This window comes from Syzygium oleosum, unplaced genomic scaffold (genome assembly GCF_021117445.2).
Source record: "Syzygium oleosum isolate NSW1041296 unplaced genomic scaffold, Sole_v2.1 Sole_v2.05, whole genome shotgun sequence".
Classification (NCBI taxonomy): domain Eukaryota; kingdom Viridiplantae; phylum Streptophyta; class Magnoliopsida; order Myrtales; family Myrtaceae; genus Syzygium; species Syzygium oleosum.
In genome coordinates, this window is record NW_026607489.1 from 6,142,509 (window position 1) to 6,167,395 (window position 24,887).

The window sequence follows — 24,887 nt, forward strand, 5'->3', positions numbered from 1 at the left end:
AATCACCAAGGTTAGAAGTTTCTAATGCCTGCTTGTCGAAGCAGACTCCGCATCGAGATAATGAGAACAATTTCACACCACCAAAACGCGAGAGTCGAATAGGTCAAAATCAGAATTTAGCGATGAGCCCTCGATTCTTGAACTGACATTCTCCATGTTCCCATCTACCTCATTTTTTAAACTTTTCCAGATAAGAAAAGAGTATCTCCATTTCATATCGGTCCAACCTGCCTCCTCCATATGCGCAGTTAAAGCCCCCTCCTTTACAGATGTTCTTCATTATATACCATTTACTCTCACCTGTCAGAGTCACAAAAGAATATTTCCGAAAGACGTGTAGCTTGGGTCACATGGACCGTCCAATATATTGCTGTTTCGATCTGTGAAAGTCAACGGGAGAAGTTTCGAACTTCTAATGAGTACTACTCTTGACACTTGATCCTGCCCAGAGGGACTCGTCCATCACCGATCATTTCACTGCCTTCTAATCATCTGTATTTCCCTTTGCTCTCATTATCACAACCTTCCCTCTCTAGAGGCAAAAAAAGCCGCTGTTCCTTTCATGGCGATCGTCGACGGCAACGGCGACGCCGACCAGCCTCTGCTGCAAGAATCAGTGGCGGATGGCGACTGCGACGGTGGGGATCATGAGGACGAAGAGAAGACGAGCTTGAGCATGAGAGCATGGGCTGAGACCAGGAAGCTGTGGCACATCATCGGCCCTGCCATCTTCGGCCGCGTGGCCCAATACACCATGTTGGTCGTCACGCAGGCATTCGCAGGGCACCTCGGGGAGGTTGATCTTGCCGGCATGTCCATAGCCATCAACGTCATCGTCGGCTTCAATTACGGCCTCTTGGTAAGTACCGGAAAGAAAAATCTGCGCTTGCTAATTCTCTGATTCAATATTCGTTACATAGTTCCCCTGATATAGAAGTCATTCGACATGACAATGATAACCAAATAAAACTTGGACAATTTAAAGTTTTGACAGACTTAATTATATTGACGCAAAAAAAAAAAAAATACCACTACGTTGCATCAAAAGTGTGGGATTGAAATAATATCACAGATATGGGAGTGTTGGCCGGCCACCATGGCGAAGCCGAATTCGCCGCCCACGTCTATAGTCAACACCATGAAGGTTTCAACTTGCTTATCTGGGTGACTGCGATTCTTCTTCACCGGTTACTATTAGGTGTGATCGGTTTCCGGTATGATCCGATTCCAAGGTGGAATCGAGGACCGGACTGGAAACCGCACCAGACGAGTGGTCGGATCCGATCCAATAGAATCAGTCACTTAGGGTTTAATTCACATTTTACTTATTTTTGTCAATGAATATTTATCAATAAAGTTCACTTAGGGTTTAGTTCACATTTTACTAATTTTTACGAGGAAAAAAAAAGTATTTGTAGTCGGTCCGATCTGATTGGTCTGGTTTCCCCTTGGAATCGGGAACCGGACCGCTCGGACACCGGTTCCACTTTTAGGAACTGAGAACCGAACCGACACTTCCAGAAACCGAACCGAACCAGCTAGTTCGGTCTAGTCCAGGCAGTTTTCGGTTTGGGCGGTCTGTTTTGTGCATCCCTAATTACTATGCATTGCAGAATCCTAGAGTTCCAGAATCATTTAAAGTCCCTGCAGTAGATTAAGTTAAATTATAGTGTATTGAATCGATGTGCCTTGATCGGAGCGCTAATAACTTTGTGTCGGTCGGTAGAGTAGGAATTCGCGATTAATAAAGGTCGATGTGCGCAAATATTGAGGCAGTGATGCACGTCATTTGGTCTTTTGTTTGTCTTTCTTATCTGCCCTCTAGCGATGACTTCACGCTCATACAAGAAATGAATATAGCGAAACGAGTTTGGATGATATTTTCTAGCTTCAAAAATCAATTTTCACTCTCACTGAAAGAAATTTAAACATGAAAGGGATCGAGCAGTATCGTTTGCTTGTGTGTGTATGGCATTTTAAAGAGAAATTACTTTTATACACCACTTTACAGATTCATTGGGTGCTCGAAGTGATTTTAGCTAGCTAGACACTCAATTTGACATGAAAAAACAGAGAGAAAACAAGAGTTTCATGTCAACTTTTGTGTATGGATTGTGGTTATTAGTTAGGTATGGCGAGCGCGCTCGAGACATTATGTGGCCAAGCCTTTGGCGCGAAGAGATACCACATGCTTGGCATCTACCTGCAAAGGTCGTGGATTGTGCTCTTCCTGTGTTGCTTCTTGCTGCTTCCATTCTACTTGTTTGCGTCGCCACTCCTGAAGCTCCTAGGGCAGGCGGACGACGTGGCGGAGATGTGTGGCACGGTAGCTCTGTGGCTCATCCCGTTGCACTTCAGCTTCGCCTTTCAATTCCCCTTGTGGAGGTTCTTGCAGAGCCAGCTTAAGACCCAGGTCTTGGCATGGATCTCGCTGGCCAGCCTAGTGATCAACTTGCTCACGAGCTGGCTCTCCATCTACGTGTTCGACTTTGGCGTGGCGGGGCTGTCCATCGGCTTGGATCTCTCTTGGTGGTTCCTGGTGCTCGCAATGTTCGTGTACACCGCGTGCGGTAGATGCCCACTGACATGGACTGGCTTCTCCATGGAGGCTTTCTCGGGGTTATGGGAGTTTGTCAAACTGTCCGCTGCTTCTGGAGTTATGCTTTGGTAAAACTCCGTATTCTTAGTTTCCATCTCCAAGTTACACGATGCATAGGTATCTAAATTTAGCTTGCTTCTATTTTTATCTCATATCTGCACAAAAAAGGGGCTTTTCAAAGTCAGAGTTCTTCAGTTACTTGTTTAACATAATCCATTCGATCTAACTATGCATATCGTAATCGCTTAATTTTCGGTGGACATGACATGATCGTATTGTTGGGTTTATCCCACATCGATTATAGAAAGAGCTGGTGGTCAGTTTGTAAGTATGAGGAAAAGTCTCACCCTCTGAGTTAGCTTTTGAGGCGAGAGAGGCCCAATACTAGGGGTGAGCAAGATGGACCGTCTAAACTAGGACCGGACCGACTGGTTTGGTCCGGTTCTCGGGAATATCGGTCCGGTTCCCGATTCTTAAAAGTGGAACCGATTTTCGGGTGGTCTGATTCCCTGTTCTAGGGTGGGAACCGGACTGACCGGATCGAACTGATAAATATATATTTTCCTAATTTTTTCATTTATATAATATTTAATATATATATGAAAAATATTTAAAATTGGTTCCATTGGAACCGATTGTTCAATTTTTTCATATATTATATATATTTTTCCAATTTTTTCCATGGCCTTAGCCGATCAAATCAGAACTACGAAAGAAAGAACGAAATAATCGGTTCTGGTTCACAAATAATATTAATATTGATCCCATTGGAACCGGACCAGACCGGTCCGGTTCGATCCGGTTTGATCCGGTCCACGGTCCCAAGACTAGCCGGTTCGGTCCCCGGTCCTAGAAACTGGGAACTGGTCCTCCCGGTCCGATTCCCGGTTCTTGGATTGGACCGGACCGGATCGGGAACCGCTCACCCCTACCCAATACTACCCAACATTGGTATCAGAGCCTAAATTACCAATAAGTCTCGACCCAACAGTCCTTGGAAGATACGAATTATTGCCGTTCCAACCTAGGGCCCGATATATGCTTGGAAGATTTTTGGGGTTTATCCCACATTTGTTGTGGATGGGGCTAGCCAACACTTATTAGGAACCTGGATTGATCATAAGATAAAGTTTAATCACTGTGGTTTTACATGTTCTTCTAACTAAATTTAACTCAGGAAACTATGTCGTAACTGCACTGAGAATATTCACATGCAGTTTGGAGAATTGGTACTTTTCAAACAATTTGGAGAATTGGTGACCATATTTTCTTGGTATTTCTCGAACAGTTTGGAGAATTGGTACTATAGAATATTGATACTAATGACTGGATATCTCCAAGACGCAACGGTTGCGGTGGATGCCCTGTCAATCTGGTAAGAGTTTATCTCTATTTCAGTAATTTATCATCAGAAAAATTATTCACCAAGTGTCTCCTATTATGCAACTGGTGAGTTCATAATTGTACGTATGTGGCAGCATGAGCATCAACGGTTGGGAGATGATGATCCCTCTTTCCTTCTTTGCCGCAACCGGGTACTTTCTCTCTCATAACCAAGAACAAAACCAAGTAAAGTATATATTTGAACTTAGATTCATCATCCGGAATCGTATCAATCAATCCCATTATAAATTTATAAGTAGTTGACTGAAGGGGAGTATCCTCTACAAGTGTGTTTTTTATTTATATGAAACTGGTTCATCAACAACACTAGGTTATGTACGATCAAGACGAGACTGTTTTACTATAAATAAATCTGTACAAATGATTTTGTATATGTTGAGTGTAATCATTTAGATTGACAACGATGTAGACTATTTATTAAATAAGAGTAAGTTAAGCAAAGTCCCAGGTACAAGTCCAAACTGCAAAAACAAATGTATAGACAAACCAAGCACAAAGTGTGTCTATATAACGCAGAAAACTGACAGAAAGGTAAACTTCATCTTAGAATTTTGCATCAGCTTTTGACACTATTGTCATATCTTCAAAAGCATCGACACTTGTGAATGGTTTAAATATAATCAACTAAGCATTAGTTCGTAATAAGATTCAATTCTTGATCTTATTGAGTACTTGACTAGTGGAAAAAAAGTTCCTTTTCCAAGAGCGTCAAAACTCTCTTTCGCTTTCTGCAGAATAAGCTTTCAAAATCAAAAGATCTTTTCATTTATTTTTTTTTGGTAAGGAAAAAAATAGATCTTTTCATTTATCGTTCCTTCAATCTTCAATCTCTAGTTCACTTAATATTCAGAGTGAGGGTGGCGAATGAGCTTGGAACTGGGAACGGCAGGGCCGCGAAATTTGCTACTGTGGTGTCCGTTGTGCAATCAACAATGATTGGTTGCTTCTTCTGTGCTCTCATCATGGCTTTGCATGACAAATTTGCGTACATTTTCACTTCTTCCGCTGATGTTCTTGAAGAAGTGGACAAGCTCTCTTATCTTCTAGGCATCACCATACTATTCAACAGTGTTCAGCCTGTTCTATCAGGTAAATCTTCGAAACCATCTATTAATATGCAGGTTTTCGGGCTGTAAGTCTTCTTTTCCATATATCCATCTGTGGAAGGTCACATGATGTAATGGTGAAAGAAATTTTCGCGGTATTGATGTCCAATTGATCAAAAGTGTCCATACAAAGGAAAATGAGATGGTTTGCTCGGTACAAGTGTTGTATTGACGTACAGTCAAGTTCGACCAAGTGAGATATTTGATATGCTTAACATTAACTCAATTGATCATTTGGTGATTTGTTATTAGCATCCAATATAAGCTTAAACTAGAACCCTAAAACAAAGCATGATATATCGGGGAACAAATTGTTTCATTCCATCTAGAATTACTCATAGTAAGCATAATACAACTTCAACTTTAATTTAATTTCTCTCACTACAACTCAAAATTGATACATGAGAATTAGGGTCAGATTCCTTTCTCAGAATACACTCGACTTTCATCAATGCTGCAGGAGTTGCTGTTGGATCGGGATGGCAAGCGTATGTTGCGTACATAAATTTGGGATGCTACTATGTCGTTGGTTTACCTCTTGGATTTCTCATGGGTTGGGTTCTCAACTTAGGTGTTATGGTAAATTTTTCAATCCTTCATTGAGCTTATCACTTCATTTTTTTTCATATGCTATGTTACTTAAGTTCAATAACCAGATGGTTTAATTAATATTAAGGACAACTTTGAATAAATGCAGGGTATTTGGGGTGGAATGATTTTTGGAGGCACTGCTGTTCAAACTGTGATATTGGCCATAATAACAATTCGATGTGATTGGGAGAAAGAGGTAAACTTCAAGTATATTTCATTTTACTTTTGATCAAACAAATATGAGCATTCAGCATTCCATCTTTGGTTCTCTTCTTTCCATGGTAATTTGCGTTTTTACCAAATGAAATCTCCCATATATTTCTGTGATGACGACTTAACGCAGGCGGAGAAAGCTAGAGTGCGGGTTGCGAAATGGTCAACTCCAACCATTGAAGATGATGAATCGGCTGCTAGCTAAAACTCGTTGTTTGAAGCTGTCGGTGTTACGTAGATATAGGTGAGTACGGAAGTAGTTTCTCTAGTTATTCATAATCAGCATAATTAATTTATTAATCAGTAGCCAACTCAATATGATTGATCATGGTGCAATGTTATTTGTTATTAGTTTATGCTGTTCTCCACATAGTTCTTTAATGTGATTGGCTGATCTGTTTGACTAACTTTGCTATAAATATTCTCCCCTTGCGTAGGTTCAGTGTAATGGCAAGGATTAGGATGTATTGGACCAGTAGCAATTACAGCTATTTGCTCCTTTTCATGCAACCTTCTAACGACCCTTATGCATCTGCAATCGATCTTCGAGTTGGGAAAAGGACCATCAACAACAGAGAGAGAAGATATTTGTTGATTCAATAACCGTTTGAGAAACTCTAAAATTTTGAATCTTCGAAGATTGGAGCTTTGCTAGCATAGTGGTCTTTGAGTCATTATGAGAGTAGCATCATTTTGTGAGCCACAAATTTTTGAAAGAGTAGGCCCCACAACAATTTATATTGATTTGCTATTTATTTTTTTGGAGGTTCAACATATGCTGTTAATCTCACGGTAGATTAAGGATGGTAATTTAATCATTTCTTTTCCTTGAATGTATCATGTTCATTCCATGCATGGGCTTTCATATATACCTTTGCTATAAGTCAAATTAGGTGATAAACGGAATGATTGTTTCATCATTGTATGTCAATTCTCTTTTCTTCTTAGGAAAAAAATGAAACTAGAAGTGGCATAACTTTTATACAGTACTCATTTGAATAGCAAAACTTTTCTAATACTTGAGTGCTACTTTGGAAAAAAATCGATCACTCCAATGCCACCGATTATTTTCTTTGCCGGAAAATTTGACGTAATGCCAGAGAAATGTAATTAGCAAAAAATAACGTGGTTGGCTTTTATTCTTGCCCACAATTGACATATTGGCCCCAAATTAGGGCCAAAAAGCAAACCGTAACTCCCACTCTGCCATCATTGTCAACTCTAGTCCTCGAGGCTTAGGTTCAAATTGCATAATATCCATGTCATTTAGTGAACATATACTTAGGTTAAATTGCATATCATATTAAATTAGTTCATGATTCTCTAGCCCGTCATTAGGATTAGTTTACATGTGGATTGCATTTAAATAATTCATAGCACATGTTATTAGTTTAAATTAAAATTTATGTAGACATAACTTAGATTAATAACTGCATTTCATAAATTGCATATAGTTTAATAAAAAGAAGAAAACCCATAAAAAGTTAATTGACATTGCATTTGGAAATCATGTTTAGGTCATATATACGTTGTTTAGTTTTTTAATTAACATCTTGCACAACACTTGGAGCATAATCATAATGAAGTCATATTTTGCTTTATGCATTGAGTTTTTTGCTCTATTCCTAATAATTTATTTATGCTTTTGATTTATTGAGTGTTAAATTTTTGTCTGCGCACTCGCATGATCACACATTGCATATTAGTGGATTAGGATTAAAATCAACCGAGATTGCTTGCAAAATATTTTTGAAATAAAGAGAAAAAAGTACCGAAAGGACGTTAGATTAATTGAGCGTAATCAAGTCCCCGGATCTATGAAATCTCTCATTCGCAAAAGTAAAATATTCTTCTATATTTTACTTGGGTTTCTAATTGACCCATAATAGATTAGTGGCGATTCCTAAATGAGTGAAATGCATGTTAAAATGATTAAATTAAAACCCAAAGTTGCAATTGGTATGTGGTTAGGAGAGTGCACCCTAAGTATTTACTTAGTAATCCATTAGCTTTTCCTTAGTGGTTCACCTCGTGGAAGGTCGTGATAATTTGCAAATCTCTTTGGTGTAGAGCTACAGGAAAATGCTAACTTTAGTACTACATAGGTTAATCTTTTCAATTCAATACAAGAATTGCTTGACACGTGGCGCATTTGTTGAGAAAACCTTATATATTTGACAAAACTATCCATGGTTTTATATCGAACTTGATAAATGCGATAAGTGTTTATGTTTCAGGTAATATTCATGCTGAAAGGATTCTATGATTGATAAATGCGATGACCGTTTATGTTTCAGGTAGTATTCAAGCTGAAAGGATTCTATGATTGAAAGACCTACATGAACAAGTCTAGTGGAATGGAAATTTATATTGACTTGAAAATGTAAGGTTTTATGTCTACAAAATCTTAATTGCTATCGTTGCTAAACTATCTTGGTAAGAACAATTTATCATATCCATGAGGCAAAAAGAAAGTGAACTGCATGAATATCAACAAGTGAACTACTTGAATATCAGCACGATCACTCTATGAATAGCAACTAAATTTCTGAATGAATATTATCAAGGGTTTCATCTGACTATTAGCAATGCAAACGGTGGATATTAGCATGGAAGACGCTGGATATCAGTAGGGCAAATGCTGAATATTATCATAATATATACTCGAATATTAGCAGAGGAATGCGATGGCTGAATATTAGAATAATACTCGATGACAATCTTGTCACGAACTTCAAGACTATTATTTTGAGATATTTAATTTCATAGCTTAAGAATATCTTTGCGAAAATATTTAATCACGCAAGATATCTTAATAGATTGGTAATCATCTCAGGGGCAACATTCTTTCTATAGTTGAAGAACTCCACTTATGGAAACAAATATTTGTTTGTATGGCTGACCAAATCGACAGAAGACAAAGCCGTAGCAATAGATTGAGATATCAGTGTCTGCTCATTACTAAAAACGAATTTAGTGATCGGCCGTCGATCTTGATTTGAAGAAGTCACAAATATGCTTTTTAAGCTTATAACTCTTAACTTTGTTATGATGATTCATCTTGATATGTAGAGCTTGTTTTGTTTTGAAATTGTTTGGGATTTGTCCTGGTTTGCAGTTAGACTGCCATATTTCTTTCTTGTATTTCTGTGGAAATGAATGAGATATTACTTTGATAAAAAAAGTTATTTATTATTAATTATCCTTTCTTTTTATAATTCTCAAATGTGAGTGGCTAAATCCGTTTAACTGACTTTACTATATATATATATATATATATATATATATATATATATATATATATATATATATATATATATATATATATATATATCTTCCTCCTTTATGTAGGTTCAGTGTAATAGCAATGATGAGGATGTATTGAACTAATAACATCCATAACTATTTGTGTGTGTGTGTGTGTGTGTGTGTGTGTGTGTGTGTGTGTGTGTGAGAGAGAGAGAGAGAGAGAGAGAGAGAGAGAGAGAGAGAGAGAGAGAGAGATATGGTTGTTTGTGATTTAATGAGCGTAAACTAATTTTAAACTCAAAACTTGTACACTTGTAATAAATTTACCTTCCGTTAATTTTCGTTAAATTTTACTGTCAAATTGTTGAGTATGACACGTGACAGTTGACGGGTGTACTAGTTTAGGGTTTTACCTCTCTGTTTGTCACATATTTACTAATTTGTGGTGTTTTGTAATATTAATCCAATTTAACGGAAAGTAAATTTATTACAAGTATACCAATTTGAGATTTTTGGTGGTTAAAAAATTAGTTTAGGGTAAATATATCACATATGTACTACTTTGTGATTTTTCGATGTATTAACCCCCTAAAATATTAAATTTTAAAGATTTGCTGGTTCTCCTACGAGTTTCTGTGGCAGCTTTCTAGTCATTAGTGATCTACAGTCTTATTTGATGTGATCCATAGGATGTATTAAACATTATTAACTTCTTTAAGAACTAGAATCATGTTCGTTCAATGCGTGGTTCTTCATAGGGGTGAGCATGGTTCCAAGTTCTACCCTGGAACCTAACCAGTGGGAACTTGTAGGTTTCAGGTTCCAAGATATACAGGGTAGGTTCCAGGTTCCAAAAATTGGAGAACCTATTTCGACGGGTAAGTTCTAGGTTCTAGGTAGGTGGAACCTAGAACCTGAAACCTAAACAAGTGTTTTATGTTTGTTTTTTTGTCTATGTCTTCGCGTGATTGTGTGATGTTTCATGGCATTAGATGATGAGTGTATAATCTGGAACCATTGGTCTGAGCTTTCATTTTATGACTTGTTAATGTTTCATATTTTTCGTGTGTCTAAATATAAGTTGTGGTCTGTGGATCATAACAGTAAGTGGTGGTAATTAAAGATGATATTTCATTGCAATTGTTCAATTAATAATACAAATGTAACCTGGGTAGATCTTGGAACCGACCTAGAACCCTGTGGAACCTGTACGGAACATGGAATCTCTCACCCCTAGTATCGATGCAAACAATGACTTCTCATTTTAATTGTATTTATTTGAACCGTAATGCCAGGAAAACTAGTTTTTTGCATTCTCTTTTGTGAATGACAAACTTGTTCAGTATTGTTGCGTCCATTTTTGTTTTGTGTAACTTAAAATGAAATAATAAAAAAAAAAGAATCTGTTAGACCGTAGAACCGACCTAGGAACAGGTTTTGGGGTAGCTTCCAGGTTCTAGGTTCTAGGTTCCGACGGATAGGTTCTAGGTTCCAAAAAATGAGGAACCTGTACCCGAGGGTAGGTTCCAGGTGGAATCTGTAAGGAATCTAGAACCGCTTATTCCTAGTTCTTCATATATACCTTTGCTATAAGTCAAATTAGGTGATAAATTTAATGGTAGTTTCATCATTATATCCCAATTCTCTTTTTATTTTATCTCTCTCTCTCTCTCTCTCTCTCTCTCTCTCTCTCTCTAGCTCTATATATATATATATATATATATATATATATATATATATATATATATATATATATGAAATTACCAATCTTTTTTGTGGGACTTACAAACTTTATTCTAATTAATTACAAAATTATGTTTGGATTATCAACTCTTAGTTGAGTAATTTGACAACCGTTTATTTGGTCTTTTTTTTTTAATTCACTAGAGTTATCATTTTTATTTGTCTTACTTATCAATCCTATTCCGCGATTAGATCATCAACTAAGTTTGTGTCGCTAACCATTATTTGAGTCAGTTACCAACATTCATTTATTTGAAAGTCAAATAAAAAAACTTTAAATTAATCAACTACTAGCAAAAATGAACATGTTGGCGTGTATGCAAGAAATTGAAAGTCAAATGATTGAGCAAAATCACTTCATTAGGTATTAGATACCTGATCCATCTTAACACCTCATTAAGAGGTTTATAATATAGGACAAAAGCCAAGAAAAACCCAAAAATATGTCTACTATGACGCATTTATCCTAAACTTTTGTTCTGTGGCACCAAAAATCTTAAATTTGTACATGTGTGACACATTTACCCTCTATCAAAGTTTTCTCAATGAGAATCATTAAAAATCTTCCTACATGGACACCAGAAAACAAATAGTTGGCACGGTGCCCGTGGCTTAAGTGAAATAAAAAATAACGTTTTGACTAAAAAATCATCTAACGGAACCTTGACGGAGATTAAATATATCATATTGGTACAAGTTTGGAATTTCTTATGTCTCAAGAAAAATTTTAAGGTAAATGTGTCACAGTGAGTATAGTTTGGGATTTTTTATGTCACAAAAAAATTCAAGGTAAATGTATCACAGTAGGCATAGTTTGGAGTTTGATGTAGCTTTTTCCCTATAATATAATACTACTCCAAGCACTACTCTTTGTATTTATGAATTATTATTGATAGAAAGTGTTGAACAACTCCGTGGTGAATTGTTAGGTCTAATTAGGTTTCTGCATATAATTTTTACAATGCTCCCTTCATTCTTTGTTCATTTGGGTTGCTCTTGACCTGGTGGGTATATTTTTCTCATTAGATCCTGGTGCAATTAGGACAACGTAACTATATGTTTCTTTGTTTCTCAAAATGCATATGGGATATCAATACATTGAATAAATTGAAAGTTCAGAAACTGTATTGCACATTGAGCTGAAATTTAGGGACCTCATTGAACAAATTAAAAGCTTATAGACTACATTATACATTGGACCAAAGTTCATATACCATTTGCATTATTTTCCTAATATATTTCCATATCCGATAGCCTACTATTACTTAAATACTCATCTATATAGCTTGCCCCTTGTTCATTCATTTACATCAACTAGACCATATACACATATATTTGCACGCATCAAAACACAAATCATCATTAATATCAAAATCATGCTTTCGCGCAATCTAAATTTCAACGATTATTATGTGATGGGATCTATACAGTAAGTCTTTTTTGTTGACGTAGACTACGCATCGAGACAACGAGAACAATTTTGCAGCACCAAAACGAGAGAGTCAGAATAGGTCAAAATGAAAATTTAGGGACGAGCCCTCGATTCTTGAGCTGACATTTCCCTTGTTCCCACCGACCTCATTTGTCAAACTTTTCCGGATAAGAAAAGAGAATCACCATTTCATATCGGTCCAACCCGTCTCCTCTAGATGCGCAGTTAAAGTTACCTCCTTTACAAATTTTCTTCATGGACTATTACTTTAACTTATACCTGTCCCAGTCACAAAAGATGCGAATCTCAAAAGGCTTGTAGTTTGTATCACATGGACCGTCCACTTTATTGCTCTTTGGATCCACTTTATTGCTTTGTTTGTATCTACTTTATTGCTGTTTGGATCTGTTCGGATCCACTTTACTGCTGTTTGGATCTGCGTACGATTTCCAACTTCTACGATGAGTACTACTCTTAACACATGATCCTGCCCCGAGGACTCGTTCATCACTGATCATTTCACTGCCTTCTAATTTTCTGTATTTCTCTTCGCTCTCATTAACACAACCTGCCCTCTCTAGAGGCAAAAAAAAAAAAACTGCTGTTCCTTTCATGGCGATAGTCGACCGCAACGGCAACGCCCACCAGCCTCTGCTGCGAGATTCAGTGGCAGATGGCAACCGCGACGTTGGGGATTATGAAGACGAAGAGAAGACGAGTTTCAGCATGAGAGCGTGGGCTGAGACAAGGAAACTGTGGCACATCATCGGCCCTGCCCTCTTCGGCCGCATGGCCCAATACACCGTGAACATCGTAACACAGGCATTTGCAGGGTACCTTGGGGAGGTTGAGCTCGCCGCCATGTCCATCGCCATCAACATCCTCGTCGGCTTCAATTTCGGCCTCTTGGTAAGCACAAAACCAAAGAAATCTGACCCCCAAATTCTTTGATTCGATATTTCATTAGATGGTACTCCTGATATAGAAGTTATTCAACATGACAATGAGGACCCAATAACTTAGACAATGTAAAGTTTTGACAGACTTGATTATATGGACACAAAAAAAACAATACCATCACCTTGCATCAAAAGTATGGGATTGAAATAATATCACAGATATGTGAGTGTTGGCCGGCCACCATGGCGAAGCCGAATTCGCCGCCCACGTTTATAGTCAATGCTGTGAAGGTTTCAACTTGCGTATCTCGGTCAGTACGATTCTTCTTCACCGGTTATTTTTTTTTTTGATAACTGAGGTATCCCACGTGCAATGGAATATTCCTCGGGGTGGTGGGGTACAAGACCAATGCCACCGGGTAAGCCCCCAAGATGTGATCGGTGGGAGTTGAACCTGGGACCTCATCAGTTTTACTGTCCGAGGCCAGGAACTCTCAACCACTCGACCAATCACCCCATTGGTCTTCTTCACCGGTTATTATGTGCTACAGAATCCTAGAATTCCATAATCATTAAAAGTCATTGTAGAGATTAAGTTAAATTATATTGCAGTGAATCGATGTGCCTTGATTGGATTGGATCCCACATTAAATGACTAGTTGTGCCACCTTTGTATAATATGTCCGATATTTGCCGATGGAGCGCTAGTAACTTTGTCTCTGCAAATATTGAGGTAGCGATGCATGTTATTAAGTCTTGAAAGGACGGGACACATTAATCTCATTTGGCATGTGGAGATTCGTTCAAACTAGGTGTGTCTTTGTCCTTTGTCTTTGTTATTTGCCCTCTAGCGATGACTTCACGCTCATACGAGACATGAATATAACGAAACAAGTTTGGACGATATATTCCATAGCTTCAAGAATCAATTTTGACTCTCATTGAAAGAAATTTCAACATGAAAGGGGTCGAGGCAAGCTCAAACCTTCAATCCATTGATTTAATTATGTCTATTATGGGAGCAGTATCCTTTGCTTGTGTATGTATGGTATTTTAAAGAAAAACAGGTACTTTTATACATCATTTTACAGATGAATCGGGTGCTCGAAGTGATTTTACCTAGCTAGGCACTCAATTTGACATGGAAAAAGAAACAGAAATCAAGAGTGTCCTGTCAACTTTTGTGTTTGGATTGTGGTTATTAGTTAGGCATGGCGAGCGCGCTGGAGACTTTATGTGGCCAAGCCTTCGGGGCAAAGAGATACCACATGCTTGGCATCTACCTACAAAGGTCGTGGATCGTGCTCTTCCTGTGTTGCTTCTTGCTGCTCCCATTTTACGTGTTTGCGGCGCCGCTCCTGAAGCTCCTAGGGCAGCCGGACGATGTGGCGGAGATGTCTGGCACGGTGGCTCTGTGGCTCATCCTGTTGCACTTCAGCTTCGCCTTTCAATTCCCCTTGTGGAGGTTCTTGCAGTGCCAGCTTAAGACCCAGGTCTTGGTATGGGTCTCGCTGGCCAGCCTAGTGATCAACGTGCTCACGAGCTGGCTCTCCATCTACGTTTTCGACTTTGGCGTGGTGGGGCTGTCCGTCGGCTTGGATCTCTCTTGGTGGTTCTTGGTGCTCGCAATGTTCGCGTACACCGCATGCGGCAGATGCACGCTGACATGGACTGGCTTCTCCATGGAGGCTTTCTCGGGGTTATGGGAGTTTGTCAAACTGTCCGCTGCTTCTGGAGTTATGCTTTGGTAAAACTCCGTATTCTTAGTCTCCATCTCCAAGTTACGACGATGCATTGGGTAGCTAAATTTAGCTTGCTTCTATTTTTAACAAAAAAAGGAGCTTTTCAAAGTCAGAGTTCTTCACTTTTTTAACAAAATTCATTCGATTTAGAAGGAATCTTGAAATTTTGCATTTAATAATCGCTTATTTAATTTTCGGTGGACATGACATGATCTAATTAGGAGCCTGGATTGAATTCAAAAAGGGTACTAACCACAATAAACAATCACTGGTCAAGTCATAAGATAAAGTTATACCGAGTTTGTATTTGACATCATCTTGCTAATAAAATCTTACAAAAACCTAAGTTGGGAACGTGCTCCATGGAATAATTATGGTTTTACATGTTTTTCTAACTAAATTTAACTCGAGAAACTCTGTCGTAACTGCACCGAGAATATTCACATGCAGTTTGGAGAATTGTTATCTTTCGAATGGTTTGGAGAATTGGTTATTAGAATTTGATGACTATATTTTCTTGGTTTTTTCCGAACAGTTTGGAGAATTGGTATTACAGGATATTAATACTAATGACTGGATATCTACGAAACGCGACTGTTGCAGTGGATGCCCTGTCAATCTGGTAAGAGTTTATCTCCATTTCAATAATTTATCATCAGAAAAATTATTCACTAAAGTGTCCTAGTATGCAACTGATGAGTTCATAATTGTACGTATATGGCAGCATGAGCATCAACGGTTGAGAGATGATGATTCTTCTTGCCTTCTTTGCTACAACCGGGTACTTTCTCTCTCATAGCCAAAAACAAAACCAAGTAAAATATATATATGAACTTAGATTCATCATCGGGAATCATATCAATCAATCACATTATGAGTAGTTGGCTGAAGAAGAGTATCCTCTGCAAGTGTGTTTTCTATTTATATGAAGCTGGTTCATCAACAACACTTGGTTATATATCATCAAGACGAGACTGTTTTACTATAAATAAATCTGTACAAATGATTTTGCATATGTTGAGTGTAATCATTTAGATTGACAACGATGTAAATTATTTATTAAATTAGAGCGTTAACCAAAGTCCCAAGTACAAGTCCAAACTGTAAAAACAAAAGTATAGACAAACCAAGGACAAAGTGTGTCTATATAACGTAGAAAACTGACAGAAAGGTAAACTTCATCTTAGATTTTTGCATCAGTTTTTGAAAGTATTGTCATATCTTCAAAAGCTTGGACACTTGTAAATTGTTTTGAATATAATCAACTAAGCATTAGTTCATAATAAGATTTATTTCTTGAACTTATTTGGTACTTAACCTGCGGAAAATAATTTCCTCTTCCAAGAGCGACAAAACTCTCTTTCGCTTTCTACAAGATAAGCTTCCAAAATCAAAAGATCTTTTTATTTATCGTTCCTTCAATCTTCAATCTCTAGTTCACTTAATATTCAGAGTGAGGGTGGCGAATGAGCTTGGAGCTGGGAACAGCAAGGCCGCGAAATTTGCAACCGTTGTGTCCATTGTGCAATCAACAGTGATTGGTTGCTTCTTCTGTGCTCTCATCATGGTTTTGCATGACAAATTTGCGTACATTATCACTTCTTCCGCTGATGTTCTCCAAGAAGTGGACAAGCTCTCTTATCTTCTAGGCATCAGCATATTACTCAATAGTGTTCAACCCGTTCTATCAGGTAAATCTTGAAAATCATCTATTAGTTTAGGTTTTCTGCAAGTAAGTCTTCTTTCCATATATCCGTCTGTTGAAGGTCACATGATGAAATGGTGAAAAGGAAATTTTCCCAGTATCGATGTCCGATTGATCACAAGTGTCCATACAAAGAAAATGAGATGGTTTGTTCGGTACAAGTGCTGTATTTACGTAAGGTTAAGTTCGACTAAGTGAGATATTTGATATACTTGACATTATCTCAGTTGAACATTTGGTGATTTGTTAATAGCATCCAATATAAGCTTAAACTAGAACCTTCAAAACAAAGCATGCTATGTTTGATTCCATCTAGAATTTACTCAAAGTAAGCATAATACAACTTCATTTCTATATGAATTTCTCTCACTACAACTCAAAATAGACACATGAGAATTAGAGTCTGATGGAATACTTGAGGCAGTTTTCCTTTCTGAGAAGTTATTTGTTTTCACTTTATATCATACACACAAGTTTCATCAATGCGGCAGGAGTTGCTGTTGGATCGGGATGGCAAGCGTATGTTGCATTTATCAATTTGGGATGCTACTATGTTGTTGGTCTACCTCTTGGATTTCTCATGGGTTGGGTTTTCCACTTAGATGTCATGGTAAATTTTGGATCTTTCATTTAGCTAATTACTTTACACCTTCCTTAATACCATTTTCATTCCTATGCTTTGTTACTTAAGTTCATTAACCCGATGGTTCAATTAATATTAAGGCAAACTCTGAATGAAAACAGGGCATTTGGGGTGGAACGATTTTTGGAGGCACTGCTATTCAAACCGTGATATTAGCTGTAATAACAGTTCAATGTGATTGGGAGAAAGAGGTAATCTTCGAGTATATTTCATTTTCTTCTAATCAAAGAAGCATAAATGTAAGCATTTTGTACTCGGTTGCCTTTTTTCATGGTAACTTGTGTTCTAGTTCTATCTATCTTGTCGCATAAAATGTAGCGAATAAAATCTCAAATGCATTTCTGTGGTAACGAGTTACTGTAGGCGGAGAAAGCTAATGTGAGGGTTGCGAAATGGTCAACTCCAACCCTTGAAGATGATGGATCGGTTGCTATCTAAAACTCATCATTTGAAGCTATCGGTGTTACGTGGATATAGGTGAGTACGGCAATAGTTTCTCTGATTATTCATAATCAGCATAATTAATTTACAAATGAGTAGCCAACTCAATACGATTGATCATAGTGCAATGTTGTTTTATTTATTTATTTATCCTTATCTCCGCATAATTCTCGAATGTGATTGGCTGAATCTGTTTAACTAACTTTGCTATAAATATTCTCCCCTTATGTAGGTTTAGTGTAATGGCAAGGATGAGGATGTATTGGACCAGTAGCAATTACAACTATTTGCTCCTTTCCATGCAACCTTCTAACGACCCTTCTGCATCTGCAATCGATCTTCGAGTTGGAAAAAGGTTCATCAATAAAACAAAGAGAGAGAAGATAGAGGATTTTTGATGATTTAATAATCGTTTGAGAGACTCTAGAATTTTGAAGTCTAGAAGATTTGCTCGCTTTCTACGAGTTTAGGTCGCAACTTTCTAGCCGTTAGTGATCTACAATTTAATGTGATGTGGCTTTGCCAGTATAAATGGGCTACCGAGAGTAACAATATGTTGTGAGCCGCAAATTTTTGAAGAAGTGGACTCCATAATAATTTACAATTATTTGTTATTTTCTTTAGTCCATAACATACTATTAATCTCATAGTAGATTAAGGACTATCACATAATCATTTCTCTTCCTAGAAGCTAGAACGAATCATGTTCATTCCATGCATGAGCTTTCATATATACCTTTGCTATGAGTCAAATTAGGTGATAAATGGAACAAATATTTTATCATTGTATTTCAATTCTCTTTTTTTTTTCAGGGAAAAAAGGAAACTAAAAGTGGCATAATTTTTATATGGGACTCACTTTAATGGCCAAACTTTTCGAATGATCTCTTGAATGCTACTTTGTTAAAAAAATCGATCACTTCAGTGCCATCAGCGATTTTCTTTGACAGAAAATCTTACAGCTAACGTGATGCCACAGAAATGTAATTAGCAAAAAATGATGTCATTGGCCTTAATTGCTGCCCAAAATTGAATAATTGGCCCTAAATTAGGACTGTCGCAACCTTTCCTCGGTAGGAAGCTGATGAATTACGGACTCTTCCAAGCCCTACCCATCACAACTTTGGGGGTTAATCATTTTAACATGCTAAATCTGTTTATGAGGAGTCTCTACTAATCAGTTATTGGTAGGTTGATTAGACACCTAAGTAAAGTGCGCGAATACACTTTACTTTTACGAACCAGAAATTCATGAGCACGGAGACTTGATTTCGCTAGAGATTTCTAACACCCTTTTGGTACATCTAAAAAATGTTTTGCAAGTAACTTGAATTGATTTTAAACCTAAAATGCTAACATGCATGGGTGATCATGCGGATGCGCAATCAATAAAATTAACACTCAATAAACCAAAGCGGTAAATAAATTGCTAAAATAGGGAAAAGAATTCAAATAACTTAAAGCAAGCCAAAGCACATTAATTAATTTCCTAAATGTTTGCGGAGTATTTATTAAAAAAAAAAAAGGAAATGCATACCTAACTATGATTTCTACGATCTAATTAACAGCTCTAATTAATCTCTTTTTTTCGGATTTTCTTTTAATGTAAACTAAGTTATATACTTCTCTAACTTAGGTGAACATGCATGGTTTACTATCCTAATGACATGTGACATGATCTAGTCTGATTAAACATGCAATTCTAAATTAATTAATCCTAAACATGCAACCACTAGTGACATGACATATATGACATGGCGATGACGTGGCACGATGACACGTTATAGTATGATGGCGTGGCATATATGACATGGTAGGATGACATGGCATGATGCAATCAACTCTACGTGACATGCATATATATATATATATATTGGCATTTTTAATTACAATTCGTAATTAAAAAATCCATAAAATAAACTACCAAAAAATAATAGCTATCCGATCCAGATCGGGAAATAATTCTTGCCAAATCTTATCTCATCTTGGAAAACTATTTTAACCATGCAATATTATTCATCATGCAATGTTATCTAAAAAAAGTCCTAATCTATTATGCAATCTTTTTGTATTTTTAGATAAGGAAATCAAATCAAATAAGATAAACACGAAATCAAAAGAGGGAAGTTCAATATAACAAAGATAAGCATAAAATCACCAAATATATCAACTGTTGACACATAAATTTTGGCTCCTATTTAGTAATTCATTACATAAAAAATTAGGAATCATCCTCGGTTCCTAACCAAAAAAATCATTTTACTTGCATATTGATTTTAGGAGAATTTTAATTAAACTCATATATTTGCATTGTACTGGCGGTAAATGGGTTTGAATGGGGAGTTTTAAACTTTAATGAGTTGGGTTAGGCTCATGATAGCTAGAATTGATAAAAGGAGTTTTAATATTGAGGTTGTTAGAGCCCATTACTTCTTTAATGTCGTTGAGAATTAGCCCATGAGAAAAGATTCAAGCCCACAACGGAACTAGGGAATAAGAAACCTAGCTTTACACTATAAAAAGACTAAGGCTCCGTTTTTTCACGGAAAACATTTTCCTCATTTTTTAGCAATTGGTTCACTTAGGAAAATGAGTCAACGGAAAACCTATACTTAAATTCAGGAAAATAATTTCCTCTTTTAAAAAGTCGAAAACCATTTTGCAAAATATGACTAAGTATCGTCGACTCGAAACCTTACGCTTGGGCATGAAAACCCTAACATTGGTTCCCAAGTCCCGGCGTCAGGACCAAGTCTCCGGCGGCCAAGCATGGGTCTATCGAGCCCGAGCCTAGGCCCCTAGCGCCCACACCGGGGTCCAACGAGGCCAAGCTTGAACCCCTATTGCCAGTGCCCGATTCCCCGACCCCCGAGCCCGGGCCCATCAAGGCCATAAGCAGGTCCTTGGCGCTCAAGCTCTGATATGTGATTTATGAATGTTCGTTCATATAAATTTTTTAAAAAATAAATTAGTATTTTAAAATTTTCTTTTTATTTATTTCTTTCCTTTTTTTCTTTTCTTTCTTTTTCTCTTTCCTTCTCCCTTGGCTAGTGGCCGGCCACAGCGATGGCCGATGACCAAGCACAAGCGACGGATGGGCTTGGCCAATCTGGCCAGGGATGAGCTTGCCGATCTACGAGACTCGAACTCGCCAGTTGCCGTTCACCAGTCGAGAAAAAAAAGGAAAGAAAAAAGAATAAAAAGAAAAAAAAATTCAAATTCAAATTTTTGTGGGTAATTTTTAGATTTTCCCACCAAATGGCAAAAAATATTTTCTAGTTTGTTTTTAGGTTTCAGTCAAATACCGGAAAATATTTTTATTTTTCTGGAAAATGCTTCTATGGAGTTGCTGCTCTCACATGACTCAACACCACAGCCACCGCGACCCAGCCAAGGCACGATCGAGCTCCCTCGATGACTTGCACTTGCATCGCCCGTTGCTGCACCGAGCCAATACAATGAATTGCCGACCCTCATTGAGCCTTGCAAGTCAAGCCCTCGGATCTATGTGCCTCAAGATCAAGTTTGGAAACAAATAAAATCGACACCCCGATCTATGTGCCTCAAGATCAAGTTGCCGATTTTCCGTGCAATCCATAACTCTTATCTTAGTGCCTAGAGATTGAGTTACCAACTATAGCACATTATAGATTAGGAAATGATCCTAATTGAATATGCCTATCACTCAAGATATTCAATCAGATCACAATATCAACAAAATAAGTAATAAAATATTCGAATTGATTTTGGACCAGAAAATTACCTAGCTCGTGTGGGCAGCGATCGTGAAGGGAAAGAGAGAATCGTTTTTCTCTTCTTTCTGCGTGGGTGCGTTTCCCGTTTGTGTGCTTCTCCACGTGTTCCTGCCGAAAAGAAAAGAAAGAAGAGCCCGCCTCTCTTTAATGCTCTCTAATTCTCTTTTGGTTTTTCCTCCTCCTTCCTTTCTCTTTTCATCCGTGTCTGTCGCTCTTTCAATGCGTGCAGAACGTGCTCCTCTTCGTTTCCTCCTCTTTTTTTATATAGACGACGTGAATTCTTCCTCCGCATGGAAGCGCTCGACTTCGTTAAGAAAAGCTGCAGAGAAGACTGTCTCTCTTTTTCTTTGTTTCTCTCTCTCTCTCTCCTCTTCGAGATCCCTTTTGATGCAAATCTCTCTGGCTTTTATATTGGCCCCTCGCCGACGTCTTCCTTTGAACAAACATATCTCCTTTCCCTTTCTTTCTTCAATCAAATATTTCTTCCTCTTGCTCGACCAATTCCATGCATGAACCCACTTTCTTTTTCTGTCCTCTTGTAGATACGCCAGCACAAGAACCACCCCTCTTTCACATATGAGTATCTTGGGAATATCAGGCCGATTGCTTTTATTTGCCAAAAATTTGGCGATGCAATCGCAAATTTGATCACGAGATCAATCCTCCTTTATTTAGTGCTCCGCATGCAAATCATATGATATTTTCGGCCATGGTATCTCCTAATGGGCTTAGTTTAGTTAATTCAATTAAGCCCAAGATCATTTACTTAAGTCCATACGCCGCGATTTCCGATTTGTAATTATGATTGTGGGGGTTTTGGGGAGAGGATTGTGCTCAAACGCTAGCTTCTTGTCGACTACCTCAAACAACTCTCGATCCAAGCGATCATGGAGTTTGCAGGCTAGGAGCTCGAAGCTGTGCGGAGCGGCAGACGGTGACAGAGATGGGAAATCATCCAAAGCGTGAAACAAAGAAGTGGAGACTATGGGACTCGCCTTGTGACAATTTGCAAATCTCTTTGGTGTAGAGCAACTGGAAAATGCTAACTTTAGTGTGAAGACTTATGAACAGAAAGGAAGAAGAAACAATGAGAAAAGAAACAGAGTTTTGGATTTACTTCTCTCTGAATACAAGAAACGTTTCCATCTTTTGTGGTTCATCTCATTTGCTCTGTTCTCTTATTTATAATACACGATCTAATCCTGAAGAACCACCAAAGGTGGTTTTACAGCTCATCTAATGAAGATAACAAACTAACAGAATAACATAAGAAGAAAGTAAAGTTGTTCATTTAGTTAAATGCACAAAACAGAATAACGGTTCTGCAGTGGGAGAGCTCCACTCATAGTTCGACACGTGAAGCTGGAAGTTTTACTGTTAACTTCATCTCTTGCCTTCCTGGTTGAATCAGCAATATCTTCATTTCTTTTCTTTGTTGAAACAGAGTGCGCATTCATCAGCATTTGATTCTTAACATCCCCCTGCAAATTGGGAAGGGGTCGAAAGCCCATACCCAATTTGGTTCTGATAGTAAAGTGAGTCAGGCGTGACAATGATTTGGTAAAAATATCAGCAAGCTGATGAGTGCTGGGAACATAACGCACACTGAGAGAACCTGAGGAAACTTTCTCCCGAACAAAATGAAAGTCAACTTCGACGTGTTTGGTGCGAGCATGTAGGATAGGATTGGTAGTAAGAGAAATGGCAGACTGATTATCACAAAACAAAAGTGTTGGGGAGGAGAGACATAAACCAATGTCACGTAGAACAAAGCTGATCCATGTAAGATCAGTAGTAGTAGATGCAAGTGCTCGATATTCAGCTTCTGTGGAGGAACGAGATACAGTAGGTTGCTTCTTAGCTGCCCACGAAATGAGATTAGAACCAAGATAGGTGCAGAAACCAGTAGTTGAACGTCTGGTGTCAACACAACCAGCCCAATCAGCATCAGAGAATCCATATAAAGTCATTGAACTGTGAGAATGAATAAAAATACCAAGATGAACGGTTCCTTTAACATAGCGAAGAACCCTTTTCAACTTATGAAAATCTCCAACTGTTGGCTGCTGCATCTTCTGACATAATAGGTTTGTTGCATAAGCAAGATCAGGGCGAGTTATTGTTAGATATTGAAGACCACCAACTAGACTTCTGTATTCAAGTGGATTGGCGAGGAGGAGCGCATCGTTTGTCATGACAACTGGTCTTAGTGACAGAGGAGTTGAGACAGGTTTACATTCTGTCATGTTAGCTTTTGTCAAAAGATCAAGAGCATATTTGGTTTGACATAGGAAAAGATCATTAGTGGTGTGTGTGGCTTCAATCCCTAAGAAGTAATGGAAATACCCAAGATTTTTCATGTGAAAGTGAAGACTTAGTGATTGAATCAGTTTAGTGAGTAGCTGATCTGAGCTGCCAGTCAATATAATATCATCTACATAGAGCAACAGAAGCACTGTGTCTGGTCCATCATGAAGCACAAAGAGTGAGGGATCAGTAGTGCTACAGAAGAAACCAGCTTCAAGAAGGAAGTTGCTAAACTTGTCAAACCAAGCACGCAGCGCTTGACGAAGACCACATAAGGACTTCTTGAGAAGACATACAAATTGAGATTTCTGAGGATGTGTAAAACCAGGTAGCTGCTCCATATAGACTGTCTCATTTAATGTTCCATGTAAGAAAGCATTTTTAACATCAAGTTGATGTATTGGCCAGTGCTTCATCATTGCCACTGAGAGTACTATACGGATGGTGGCATGTTTGACAACAGGACTAAATGTTTCTGTAAAATCAACTCCCTCTTCTTGGTGAAACTCCTTAGCCACTAACCGAGCCTTCAATCTATCAAGGCTTCCATCAGAAGCTAGCTTGGTTTTAAACACCCATTTACATCCTATGACATTCATTTGGTTAGTTCGAGGAACTAATATCCATGTCTAATTTTCATGCAGAGCATCCATTTCATCCTGCATTGCTTTATGCCAGCCTTCATCTGCTAAGGCTGATTTAACTGATCGTGGTTCAAGAGGAACTTTGCATTCAGCCAGACATGCATATCTGGGATTTGGCTTTACAATGCCAGATTTTAGTCGAGTTTGCATAGAATGGGTAGAAAGTGTACCTTGTGAAGTAGGTGGAGGATTTTGCTGAGTTTGGTCGATAATGACTTCAGCTGGTGTCTCAGTTGTGTGAGGAAGAACTTCTTGTTCGTCAGGGACTGAGTCAGACTGCAATTGTAAGTGAGATGAATTTGATGGCATTACAACAGGATGGGACGTATTTAAGTGACCAACTTCCAAGATTCCACTATCGTGTAAATGTCCTAGATGTCCATTTGAGTGATATTTCCCCTGTTCTGCACTTGT

General features: G+C 38.0%; 1 protein-coding gene and 1 pseudogene across 1 annotated transcript; both read left to right on the forward strand.

Annotated features, from left to right (window-relative positions):
- The first annotated feature begins 297 nt into the window (after positions 1-297).
- Positions 298-6,746, forward strand: LOC115676450 (protein DETOXIFICATION 27-like). The gene is made up of 9 exons (XM_030599376.2): positions 298-859; positions 2,126-2,667; positions 3,888-3,974; positions 4,078-4,134; positions 4,854-5,092; positions 5,570-5,688; positions 5,807-5,896; positions 6,044-6,157; positions 6,351-6,746. The coding sequence occupies exons 1-8, from the start codon at positions 563-565 to the stop codon at positions 6,116-6,118; spliced, it is 1,506 nt and encodes a 501-aa protein (XP_030455236.1). The 5' UTR covers positions 298-562; the 3' UTR covers positions 6,119-6,157; positions 6,351-6,746.
- Positions 6,747-12,885: 6,139 nt separating this feature from the next.
- On the forward strand, positions 12,886-17,764 carry LOC115676452 (protein DETOXIFICATION 27-like; annotated as a pseudogene).
- The last annotated feature ends 7,123 nt before the right edge of the window (positions 17,765-24,887 follow it).

Bases quoted from the DNA above. Each gene is read 5' to 3' on its own strand.
- LOC115676450 (XM_030599376.2), top strand. From the start codon at position 563: ATGGCGATCGTCGACGGCAACGGCGACGCCGACCAGCCTCTGCTGCAA. The intron at 3,975-4,077 runs GTAAGAGTTTAT...CGTATGTGGCAG, and splicing joins GTGGATGCCCTGTCAATCTG to CATGAGCATCAACGGTTGGG. The intron at 5,689-5,806 runs GTAAATTTTTCA...GAATAAATGCAG, and splicing joins TTCTCAACTTAGGTGTTATG to GGTATTTGGGGTGGAATGAT.